At 31.2% G+C, this 12,205-nt stretch overlaps 5 protein-coding genes across 5 annotated transcripts; 3 read left to right on the plus strand and 2 right to left on the minus strand.

Moving 5' to 3' along the window:
- Positions 1-157: 157 nt before the first annotated feature.
- On the minus strand, positions 158-3,325 carry LOC105249013. The gene is made up of 8 exons (XM_011254143.3): positions 3,035-3,325; positions 2,198-2,370; positions 2,015-2,124; positions 1,460-1,921; positions 1,317-1,377; positions 1,040-1,214; positions 758-926; positions 158-665 (listed from the first exon to the last, which is right to left on the minus strand). Exons 1-8 carry the CDS (start codon positions 3,323-3,325, stop codon positions 400-402), a joined length of 1,707 nt encoding a protein of 568 aa, XP_011252445.2. The 3' UTR covers positions 158-399.
- LOC105249014 (splicing factor 45) lies at positions 3,312-5,783 on the plus strand. Its single transcript, XM_020026814.2, has 5 exons — positions 3,312-3,473; positions 4,002-4,197; positions 4,381-4,689; positions 4,818-5,246; positions 5,368-5,783. The coding sequence occupies exons 2-5, from the start codon at positions 4,081-4,083 to the stop codon at positions 5,653-5,655; spliced, it is 1,143 nt and encodes a 380-aa protein (XP_019882373.1). The 5' UTR covers positions 3,312-3,473; positions 4,002-4,080; the 3' UTR covers positions 5,656-5,783.
- Positions 5,784-6,224: 441 nt separating this feature from the next.
- LOC105249015 (alpha-1,3/1,6-mannosyltransferase ALG2) lies at positions 6,225-8,413 on the minus strand. The gene is made up of 2 exons (XM_011254145.3): positions 7,747-8,413; positions 6,225-7,489 (listed from the first exon to the last, which is right to left on the minus strand). The coding sequence occupies exons 1-2, from the start codon at positions 7,987-7,989 to the stop codon at positions 6,512-6,514; spliced, it is 1,221 nt and encodes a 406-aa protein (XP_011252447.1). The 5' UTR covers positions 7,990-8,413; the 3' UTR covers positions 6,225-6,511.
- Positions 8,414-8,868: 455 nt separating this feature from the next.
- LOC105249016 (vesicle transport through interaction with t-SNAREs homolog 1B) lies at positions 8,869-9,551 on the plus strand. The gene is made up of 2 exons (XM_011254146.2): positions 8,869-9,018; positions 9,113-9,551. The coding sequence occupies exon 2, from the start codon at positions 9,192-9,194 to the stop codon at positions 9,534-9,536; it is 345 nt and encodes a 114-aa protein (XP_011252448.1). The 5' UTR covers positions 8,869-9,018; positions 9,113-9,191; the 3' UTR covers positions 9,537-9,551.
- Positions 9,552-9,952: 401 nt separating this feature from the next.
- On the plus strand, positions 9,953-12,093 carry LOC105249018 (sodium/potassium-transporting ATPase subunit beta-1). Its single transcript, XM_011254148.3, has 7 exons — positions 9,953-10,191; positions 10,271-10,459; positions 10,552-10,671; positions 11,008-11,183; positions 11,305-11,400; positions 11,737-11,902; positions 11,987-12,093. The coding sequence occupies exons 1-7, from the start codon at positions 10,056-10,058 to the stop codon at positions 12,085-12,087; spliced, it is 984 nt and encodes a 327-aa protein (XP_011252450.1). The 5' UTR covers positions 9,953-10,055; the 3' UTR covers positions 12,088-12,093.
- The last annotated feature ends 112 nt before the right edge of the window (positions 12,094-12,205 follow it).

Below are 12,205 nucleotides of genomic sequence, written 5' to 3' on the forward strand. Positions count from 1 at the left end.
AATGTATTATATATACATATATTTATATAATAATATGCAACAATTAGAGTTTTTACAATTCTATTGTATTACATTTTAAGAGATTCTAATTTTTACCACAAAAGTTATGTGAATAATAAAATCAACAACTAATTCATATTATAACTTTATTATTATATTTTTATATATATATCAAAATGCTTAGCAGTAATTGGAAACATAAAATGCTAGCAACTTTGTACAATGCAAATGTCATAACAAAATTTCACTTATGTTTAGGATAAGTGATTATTATTTGAAGAAATTTTGTCTAGCAATTTCTTTTGGAGAAATACAATGTGGTATGAAAATATGATAGATATATTTAAGCGACTAGATTGTGACTAGAATTAAGAACAATTCTCCTCTTTGTATATCTGTTTATAAATACATTCCGTTAACCAAATAATCGGCATCATGCGCGTAAGGTCCATGTCCGCATCTGCCACGTCGTTTCACCACTCGTAACCGGCAAACAATTAAAGCAGCCGTGATCGCAGTTGCTATGAGTCCTAGTGATAATGATACCACTGCTCCTTTGGGGCTTAAAACATCGTCCTCGATTATTTGAAGATGTTCCGCAATAATGTCGGTTTTCTCATGTGCTCTCATATGATGATCCTCGATTACAATTATACTTTTATGATCTGCAATAATAATTAAATATTAACCTCACACATTACAATGTCACAATAAGAAGTTAAATTAAATGCACATATTGCAAGTTTAATGTTTTTACCTTTTGATTCTTTTGCATGATTATGTTTGGTAATGTCATTTGCTAATACAGTTGATTTTTCAGTAACTTGTTTGCTCACTTTTGTATGTATTAGATGCGTGTCAGCTTTTTCTTCCTTTTTAACAAATTCTTTATTCTGTGTCAATTCATTTCTATGTTCTTCTGAAGTCTACAATAATGGAATTATTATTATTATTATTATTATTATTCAAATATATTTTTCAGAAATGTATTTTAAGAATATATAAATACAATAATTAAGTTGCTAAGAAATGTGCTTACATCACAGACAGGGGTTGTTGTAATTTTAGCAGAATCTTCTACATCACCAGTTTGCTTATGTTGAGAATTTGGTGCAATGGATGGTAACAATTGTATTGGATTATTTTGCCAAGGTATCTTATTTGGTGATGGAAAATGTGAAGTATATGGATGCTTAGAATCTATGTACACTCCTCTAAACATAAAATATAAACATAAAAGTTAATAATCTAGTATAATCTTCTACATTTTAATACAATGATTATATATATAAACCAATCTTAATATTTTAAATTACCTGTCTGCTTCATTATTTTCTATAACGCTCGAACCTTTGTGATTAAATATATGTGGCTGTTCTAAAAATATACATTTGTTACAACATGTATTCATAAGAGTTCTATAATATATGTATGAGAAAAAAAATTATATTTTACATACGTTCATAAGAATTTATATTTTGTTCACGGAAATTATTTACAGGAACATATGGCTCCTTATTTTGTTCATATAGAGGCTGATAATCCCACTGATACCCTGGGGAACCATAATTCTTATGCATTTGCGGTAACTCCATTGGTTGACCAGGATACAGAATATTTTGTGGCTGTGATATTTGATGGGCTAAATTTGATATCTCCCAAGTTTTAGGATTAATCTCTGGCGCAGCAGGATAAAATGGAGGGAGAAGCTTGCGCTGCTCGACCATTTGCGGATATCGTAGAATATCGGCGGGCGAATGCGGCACTTGTATATTTGGAGAAACAGTCGGTTTTTCCGTGGGACAGACAAGATCAGCCGCTTCGTCAGAACCGTCTGTACATTGTGGAATGCCATCGCAAACGTTGTATATAGCTATACAGTCTCTAGATGAACGACACTCGTATTGATTTCTACTGCAAGCTATTACACCAACCAAGAAATATATATATTAATATCCATATACATATCTCTTCAATGATATAACTAAGAAATTCTTAACATTTGAAACAATACCTGGTTTAACCGACGTGGGTGTAGTTAGTATTACTTTTGGTATTTGGGTGACTATAGATTTGCTAGCAGTCTCTGTAAATCCATAATCCAATGTATTCTCGCTACTTTTCCTAAGATGCAAGAAAATTTTGTTAACCAGAAAATTAGAGGAAGGAGAAATATATTAAAGGAGTAATTAAATACCTAAGTGATTTTAACTCGTGCTCCTGTTGAGATATCCTGACCTCTTCTTCTACTTGTACATTCTGTATTGGATAACTAGTGCGTACAGCACTGGTATAATTAGCATGTCTTGTAAATTTGCACTTGAAATCATGCAGTGGACCACATTGAAAAAGATAGCAACTACCTGGTTTCTACAAACATATTATTTATATATTAATTTACATACATATATAGGGAATAATTTAGAAACACTTGTATAAATTTTGTGTGTGAGTTCTTTATATCTAAATAAAAAAAATATCATATATACATATATATTTAGAAATGTTTGTTTTATAAGTTATAATAAAAAGATTACATTCAATGCTTGGGTTTCAAAATATAATCCATCCATTTTGACAATCAATTGTCCTATTATGATTATCATGGAATGAAAAATTATATTTCAATTAAAAATAAAAATACAAATGTTATATCTCAAACTGACAGAATGCATTTACAATGATACATGATCAATAAATCTTCAGTTGTTTATCTATTCACAATTTACAGCAAATATCCCCCACTTATTTTAAAATATGTATGGATACATCAAATCATAGACTGCTGTATCTTTTTAAAAATCTTAGAAAGATTGTGAAACTCTAACAATGAATGAAATTTTTTGATTATAACTTATAAATCATTTTCAGACATATATGTATGACATTTTTTTTCTTGTTTAGATATGAAGAACTCGCTTCCAAAGTTTGTACAAATTTTTTTAAATTATCTTATACGTATAGCTGCACATATTCCTTATCTCCTTGTATATCCCATATCATTAAATATACCTTCCCATATCATTAAATATACCTTCTCCTCGAAGATAAACACATCGCATCGCTCGGTTTCGCAGCAATACTTCAAACAATCCAATCTAGAGTCCACGTCCAACACACTCAGGTACTTAGCACCCATGTCACGAGAGTCTTGAGTCTTGATAATCTTATCTCTATGAATGTCAAAGCTATCGAGGCACATTTGATAGTTATTCGTACCACCGTGTCTCTTCTCATTTGCTCTGTTCGCCCCGTCATTGCCGAGTGCACAGTGAAAACTCGCGAGGAGAATTAATAGAACGATTCGCCGCTTTTCGCGAAACATCGTTTCCCTTTGTGCATCACACAGGTGTCCGAGATGCGCACATCCGTGTTGCGATCGATAGCTGAATATTTTTCGATGAATATTTATCGTGTCTCGCCTTTCATGTATAATTAAACGACGCAAAACTCATTTCTCTTCCAATATATATGTACGTATATAATAATTATGCATCCTTTTCTCCTTGACACGTAAGGTTTCTTCCGATAATCTGCTTTACGATGTTGATATCGTGGGTGTGTGTGAGTGACATGTGTTTGATGAGCGGGTGGCACCCGATTGACCACGTCGCCAATTGGCCAATTCAAAATAGGACTCTCTGATTGGTTAATCGTTGCTGGTTACCCTAGGCACAGGTCGATATAATTGGCTGTGGTCAATCGCAACGTGGTCAAATGGAACGCTCCCGATGAGACAGTGCACGCACTTTTAGTAACTTACCAAAAAAATTTAGTAACTTATTAACAAATCCTAGTAACTTACTAAAATGCTACTAGTGCTGCTCACTGTCCATGAAATGTCGTATTTACGAATTTACTTCGATGAGATCGATGCGCGTGTGTAGGAAAAAATATTTATATGTGTACATAAAAGTGTAAGGTTAAGAGTATAATATAAAATATAATTTATAAGCATTAAATAACCAACTGACATAAAATATTTAATTCGACATGTCAAGGATTCAAAGACATTAAAGGATTAAAGATTAAAATTGTGCCTGAATTATTGTCTGTCAAATATTGAAACAAGGTTTCACCATGTCTTTGTACGATGATTTTGACAAGCATCGGACCTCGGAAAAGGTTGCTGGATGGTCCTCCGGTATAAAATTGTTGCAATCGCAATTGCAGTTGAAGAAGGCTGCTACAACACAGGTAAATTCCTCATATACAATACATATCAAGCAATTAATTAATTATAATAATTATAATCTTATAATTATAATAATCTAATTGAAAAATACTGTAATAATCTCTGTTTCATAAAAGATTGAAGATTTATTTAAGATGGATTGATTAATGAATTCTTAACTATTTCTCTTATTTCTGGATTTGTAGCCAAAACGTGAGCAATACAGAAAGGCTAGTGCGGTACTAGCGCCAGTGATAGATTTGAAGTCAAAGACTAATCGCGATGTCGACAGAGAGGAACATGATAGCACACACAACAATCCATTATCTGCTGGTAGTGTGAGCAGTATAGGAATAGGTGATGAATTTGACTGGAATGTAGTAAATGAATATGATCCCATGTGGCCCAATGAATACGAGAAAGTTGTGAAGGAATTGCGTGATATCAGAGATAGAGAGCATGAGACAGAGATGCGCAAACGTAGGAGGGATAGTACTCGCTTTGAAGATACTCAGGTAAACATTAAATAAATCTTTGAGTATCTCTGATATATAGTAAATGAAAAGCATATGGAACTGATGTTATATTATTACAATGAATGAATGTAATAATAATATTGAAATACTTTTTTGTATGAGTACAGGCTGCTGGTAGTGGTAATAGCACAATGATACCTCCCGAGAGAGATGAGGAGAGAACGCCGTCTTCAAGAGGTGTTGTTGGAGGTGCTGCAATAGCACCACCACCATCTTTGCAAGAATCTTCAGAATTACCACCTCCACCACCACGACAGACGCCTAATCTAGGCTATGCGACATCATCTGTGGCTGCTAAAATAATGGCAAAGTATGGTTTCAAGGAAGGACAGGGTCTTGGTAAGAAGGAGCAGGGCATGTCAGTGGCATTACAAGTAGAGAAAACGAGTAAACGTGGCGGTAGAATAGTTGGCGAACGGGAACAGTTGATGCCTCCACCACCACCTCTTACTGCTTCTCCACCGCAGAATCAATTATCGCAGCAACCGCCCGCAGAAGAACCTAGCATTACCGAAATAATGAAATGTCCCAGCAAGGTCATTTATAACACATATAATCCTTTTTTTATAATAAAATGTGTTTAATACTTTTATAATAACATTACTTGTAGTACATGCATATGATTATTATCTGTTTAATTTGTATATTTGTTAATAGGTTGTGCTTTTGCGCAACATGGTTGGCCCTGGAGAGGTGGACGATGATCTCGAACCAGAAGTAAAAGATGAATGTAACACCAAATATGGCGATGTTGCGCGTGTAATTATTCATGAAGTGATCGAAGCTGCTCCAGAAGAAGCAGTACGAATTTTTGTCGAATTTAAGAGGATAGAAAGCGCTATCAAAGCTGTAGTGGATTTGAATGGACGTTTCTTTGGTGGCAGACAAGTTAAAGCGGGATTTTATTCGAGTGAAAAACTTGACAACTTACAATTGATGGATTAGTTGTACACATTGTAAAAATTTCAAACATTAATTTAGAATATGCTCACTTCTTCGCAAATTGTATAAATATTTTATATTTCTATATAAGATCTTATTTACATCTTATGCTTAATAAATCTAAATATTTATCTGACTCAATTGTAAAAAAATAAATTTTTTATTACAATATCTTATATCTATTTTTGCAATTTATTGTATTTAATATAATTATATAATTTCTACTTATTTTAACAATTACTATTTCAATAATATATGTAAAATTTGAATGAATTAATTCTTTTAATTATGTGAAATGTAAAATTTCAGTATTGCAGTTTTAAGTACTCCAGTAGGAAGTTGATCAAATATGAATTTAAAAATACTGATAAACAGATAATTTCCAGATTTATATATTCAGATACTTTATGATAAATTAAAGATTTGAATTAGAATAGAAGAAGAGAAAGAAGAAAGTATAATTAAAACACTAGATGACAAAAATTAAATAATAATCATAAACATTTAACAAATATTCATAGATATAATATATATTCATAGTATATAAACATTCTTAATATATCTTTAGTAAAAGTTTATATAATTTACATAGAGCCATATAACAAGTTGTGTTCCCATAGGATTAAACAAATTAAACGTAAAAACTTAAGCTATAATCCATTATAAAATGTAATTCTTAAACGTTATTCAGACAATTAATATAGAACATGACATAAATATGTTCCAAGGAACTGAAAAACAATGTGCTTTCAGTTCTTCTTAATATTTCAATTAAATATCATTTTTATTGAATAATCAATCCAAATATATTTAATACCATGCAAAAGAATTGAGAAGAATCACTTTTTTCTGTATAATATTATTTTGTTTTTTTGGTAATTAAATCATCTATCGCTTTATTCAATTGAACACTAAATGCAACAAAACTGAATGTTTTTAGAAATCTATCTTTACCGGATCTGCCAAAGTCCTCGATACGATCCGGATTTGTGATAAGAAAAGATATTTTTGAAGCAAAGGCCTCGGCAGATAAATCAACCAGAAAACCAGTTTCTCCAGAAACTATCGATTCCATTGGACCACCAGATTTATGAGCAATTACTGGCTTACCTACATACATCGCTTCTAGAGGTACTATCCCAAAGTGCTCGTTTGGCGGGGTGTATATTACAATTTTACAATGATGGAGTATTGAAACTTTGTCAATGTCAGAAGGTGAACGTAAGAATATCACTTTATCTGTTACATATAATTCGTCCGCGAGTCCTATTAATTCCAAGTGGTACTCTACATTCTCCTCAATTCTCTTGTCATACCCGCCAGCTATAATTAAATATACTCTTTTATATATTTCTTTCGTCAACAGTTTTTCTAATTCTGCAAGAGCCTCTATCGCGAGTGACAGCATTTTCTTACGCTCATATCTATTGATTGATAATAATACAATACTGTCATTCGGTAATTTCTTATCAAGTACTCTATCCATAGATACTATTCTTGTCTTATCGAAGAAATCTGTATTTATAGAAGGATATAAAACCTCTGGTTCAATATGCAATCTCTTGAATGTGCTCCGAAACACACTACCTGTATAAATGCTATTTACAAACACCTTATGCGCCATGCCAGTTGTAATTTCTTCCAGATAATTCAATGGCATGCGATACAGCTGTTTGCTATAGCCACCAGGCTGCGAGAGCAGCTGATCCGGATGATGACAGTAAAATACTACATATGGAATGCGTAGTCGAAGAACAGGTATACAGACGGACACCAAGTCGCAGAAGACAACTTCAGGCCGTCGATCGCAAAATATTATATAGCTAGCTGCATATATCTGTAAATAAAAAATAGATATGACAATTTTGTTTCTTTTAATATAATAAAATTATAATATAAAATTATAATATAATATAATAAATTAATATAATAAATTTATTATAATAAATTAATATAATATAATATAATAAAATTGCCAAACATATGTAAGATATTTCTAAATGAAATTTTTTTTAAATCTCGAAACATCTTTCTAATTATTTCTTTTATCATAGATGTAACAGCTGGTTCTCCGCCAACTTCTTTCCCATTTACCATGCGTAAATAGGCACAGAAAGCGTAGAATCTGCCCAGGATGTGTCTAGGTAACCAGGTGCCCACGACGGTGACGGGGATTGTGCCGTCTCTGGTCTCCGAGAAGCAGTGATCCGGATCGTGGTGGGTAGTCACGAAATTCACGTCGTGGCCGTTCTTCTTCAGGGCCAGAGCGGCGTCGACGACCAGCCTCTCGGCGCCGCCGATGCCGAGGTCAGGATGCAGAAACGTAATGCGCGTCATCGTGCTCGCGAGTGACGTTCCGTTAAACGGCCGCCGTCACAGTACATTTATCGGAAAGCGTGAAATTATCGCGAGGCAAATAACTGTATTCGCATTTTACCGGTCACTGCCGGTGGTAGATTTTTTTATCCGGCTGCACGCCGGATGTAGCGCTACCTGTCATTCCTGTTATTATTGCATCCGCGCAAGCAACGTCAAGTAAAATTTATATATAATTTATTTACAAATCGTTCTTAGATTTTTTTCGTGGACATGTAAGTTTCGTTACGTCTGCGATGTGGAAAAAGTATGGACTTATGTTTACTTGTTTCATTAAAACACTTTGTTGATGAGAAAGATTTAGGATCTGTAAATATTTTATTTAATAACTTTTCTATTGCATTTTGCGAGATTAATTCACACGATGCGTTTTTTTCTTCGTATTATGGCGTATTTACATTGTATGTGACGTCTACAGTCTAATATCCAATAGAAAATGTCGATTCCAATAATATTTTGTCTCCATAAAATGACTTCTCCTATTGGAGAATTACTTTTGACGTCATCCAATGTAAAATTCTTTAGTCGTCTAATATAGTGAAAATCCTTAAATACCGATCTGCATTATATGTAATCTATGGTTTGTTGTTTTCTTGTCACTGCCTGTCATTTATGAAAAGAGAGACATACTAATATTTTTATATAATAAATTATTATTAATTAAATTATTTATATTTTTATTTATATTATTTATATTATCAGAGGGACATATATGTTACCCTCTGAGAACATTCGTGGACATTTGTTTTGTAGTTCATATCCTCGTTTTTAATGTCCATAGAGGGAGTATCGCTTTCAGGAATCACCTAAAAGCAGGCTATGACATCTCTCAGTCTTCTCTCTGTAGTAGTTATGTCGAACCTCTCTAGCAGAACGGATGAATTTGTTAAGAAAATAATTCATAGCCGTTTAATCTTTTATTATTAATAAATAATCAAAGACATGGATAATTTATTGGAAGGAAATAACAGTTGCCACTTTTAGAGACAGGTGATTCTGTTTTTCTTTTTAATTTCTATTAAAAAATATATTTATCATTTATTCTATATTAATCATATTAACTATGTAATCTCTTTGATTTTAGGCAACAAGGATATGTAAAGTTTATAATAAAACTTGTAACGACCTTTAATTGGTTTTGCTATCCGAATAATATAACAATAATGAATTTTGGTGTGGATTGGGAAGCTGAGCAGCGACGTGTTTTGCTGGACAGCAACGCAACGTTGCAACGTTCGGCACAGTCTGTTGCGAGATCGCAGGTCATCGCAGCAGAAAACGAGCAAATTGGGACAGAAGTAATTTCTGAATTGGGTGAACAAAGAGAACGTCTTCTGCGAGCAAAGCGTAGATTGTCGCAGACAGATGAAGAATTGAATAAAGCGAGGAAAATTCTAGTTGTTATGCGAGTGAAAGTTTTGACAAATAAAATTGTCCTTATTCTGATCATATTACTAGAATTGGTTATTCTTGGTATAACAATATATTTAAAATTCTTTCATAAATAAATTGTCTACTTTAGTGTTAAATTTGATAAAGATAAAAATATAAAAGTATATATATAATATAATATAATGTATACATATTATCAATTAATGGGGAGAATTATTTTATAATTTTTCTATAATATATTATGTAGAATAAATTGTGCAAAAACAAGATATACATGCCTATAAATATTTAAATGAAATTTTAACAAGAGAATTTTTGCCTGTATGCATTTATTTTTAATTGTCTTATAATCTGTTGTGTGCCACAGCTTTCTATATATATCAAACAATTTCTCAAAATATGCTAATTGTAATACACTATATTGTAATACATTATAATTGAATGTATATATATATATATATATATATATATATATATATATATATATATATATATTAACTTTATTAAAGAGTTGAAAATATCAAAACAATACTTTACATTCATATATTTACTTATTACTTCATATATGTAGGGATATAGATTTCATTTTTTTTTATTAACCTGTTTTCATATAAAGAAAGAAATAATTCTTTGAAATGGCTATTCTTCACGATGAGGAATATTATCGGAGTAGAATACCTGAACCGGATTTAGGAGCATTTCAAAATTTTATACAATTTGTTTGGAATCCAGAGAGAAAACAGATACTCGGCAGAAGTGGAAAAGAATGGGGTAATTCTGTTTAAGTTCAATATTTTTCAACGTATCATAAATTGTTGATAAAATTTTAAATTATTCTCTTGTAAATTAGCCTTACTGGGATTCTTCTACTCGTGCTTCTTCAGCGTATTAGGTTCTCTCTTTGCGTTACAAATGTGGATCAGTATTGATTATGCTTCGAAATTGGATAAGCCATTTTTTCTTTATGCCGGTTTGATACCTAAATCTTATTTTGGCAATAATTTTCCGCTTTTTCGCCAATTAGATTTTGGTAGCCCAGGTATTCCTTTAATCAATTTTTATGTGATACTTTTTTCAATCCTTATTCAATACAATACATTTATGATATACATTATATTCTGTTCTGCACAGGAATTAGTTTTAAACCGAATGTTTTGTTGCCCACGACATCTCCTATTATCTGGGTGAATAATTCGAGTTCAAACGCGCGACCAAAAAGATATATTCAGGCTTTGAGTGATTTTTTAGAAGGTATTGCCGATGAAAAAATTATGCATAATACATATTATAATTAGTATTTATCAACATATATGTAATAATAATTATACAAATTATACAACTATTAAATTGTGTCAATGTATTTTAAATAGCGAAAAAGTATGTGTCATTGTGTATGTATATATATATATATTGCTTATAAAATAAATATTTACTTTTTTTAGTTTCAAATATGATGAAAAATTTGCTAGCAAACTATAGATAAAAAATTTTAAATTAACTGATGAAGCTTTTATTATAAAGGAGATTTATTTCCTCTAATAAAAATAAAGAAAGATCTTTTTTAAGAAATAAGCGTCCTTATTTCAGAATATAATAAAAGCACAGAAAGTTACAAAACGGCTGTAGAATGTAATGATACAGCATCGAATACGTCCGATATAAGACCTTGTTTTTTCAATATTGAGGATCTTGGCGTTTGCGGAAAACCTCCATATGGATATACAAATCCCCTTCAACCGTGTATTCTTATCAAGTTTAATAAGGTGAATAAGAATCTTGTTTTTGCGTATTTATTGAGCAACATATTTTGTGTTTTATTCACGCTCATTATATTTTTATATTTGTAATTAAAATAAAAGTATTTTTAAATTAATTATGTTATAGAGATTCGATTGGATACCAATTTACTATAATAAATCCTCTCATTTGCCGGAAAACATGCCAAGTGTTTTACAAGATGTTGTGCGATCTTCAAACAAGGTTTAATTCAAATTTATATCTCATTTTATATTTCAATATAAATAATTATTATATTATAATAATTATTTATATTGAAATATAAATTTTAATTAATTATTAATTATTATATTATAATAATTATTTATATTGAAATATAAATTTGAATTAATTATTGATTATTATATTATAATAATTATTTATAATTATTGGATAATTTATATTTCAATTTGTGATTGATTATAGCGAATATATAATTAAGTGCAGTGTATAAATGCCTTGACCAATAAAATATATTCGACTTTCTTCGCTACAATCTCATCATGTTATTGTATTATTATATAATGATTTATTTAACAGAATCAAATCTGGTTATGGTGCGATGGAGCCAATAACGTTGATAAAGAGCATGTCGGAAAAATTGATTATTTACCGAGTCCTGGCTTTCCTGTGCAATATTTTCCTTTTATGGGACAACCGGATTATTTGGCTCCAATGGTTGCGCTACAATTTAAAAATATTACACGTAAGCCTATATAATTACTACGATATTTACTTACAATATAAATAACAAATATTACACTTTATTGATACATGTTTTATTTGTTAGCATTCAGACTGGTGACGGTGGAATGCAATTTGTGGGCGCTCAACATAAAGAAAGAAGCGCATAGTGCATTGGATTTCCAGATATTTCTGGGGGAACCGTAGAAGATGGTGAGTCTATGAATATTCGCGTATTACATATATATTTATTAACAAATTTGCAAACGTAATAAGAAGGAAAATAGGTCGTTAATTTATGTAGAGTAAAAAATAAATTTTCTTT

The sequence above is a fragment of the Camponotus floridanus genome, unplaced genomic scaffold (genome assembly GCF_003227725.1).
Source record: "Camponotus floridanus strain SB8 unplaced genomic scaffold, Cflo_v7.5 scaffold14, whole genome shotgun sequence".
Lineage (NCBI taxonomy): Eukaryota > Metazoa > Arthropoda > Insecta > Hymenoptera > Formicidae > Camponotus > Camponotus floridanus.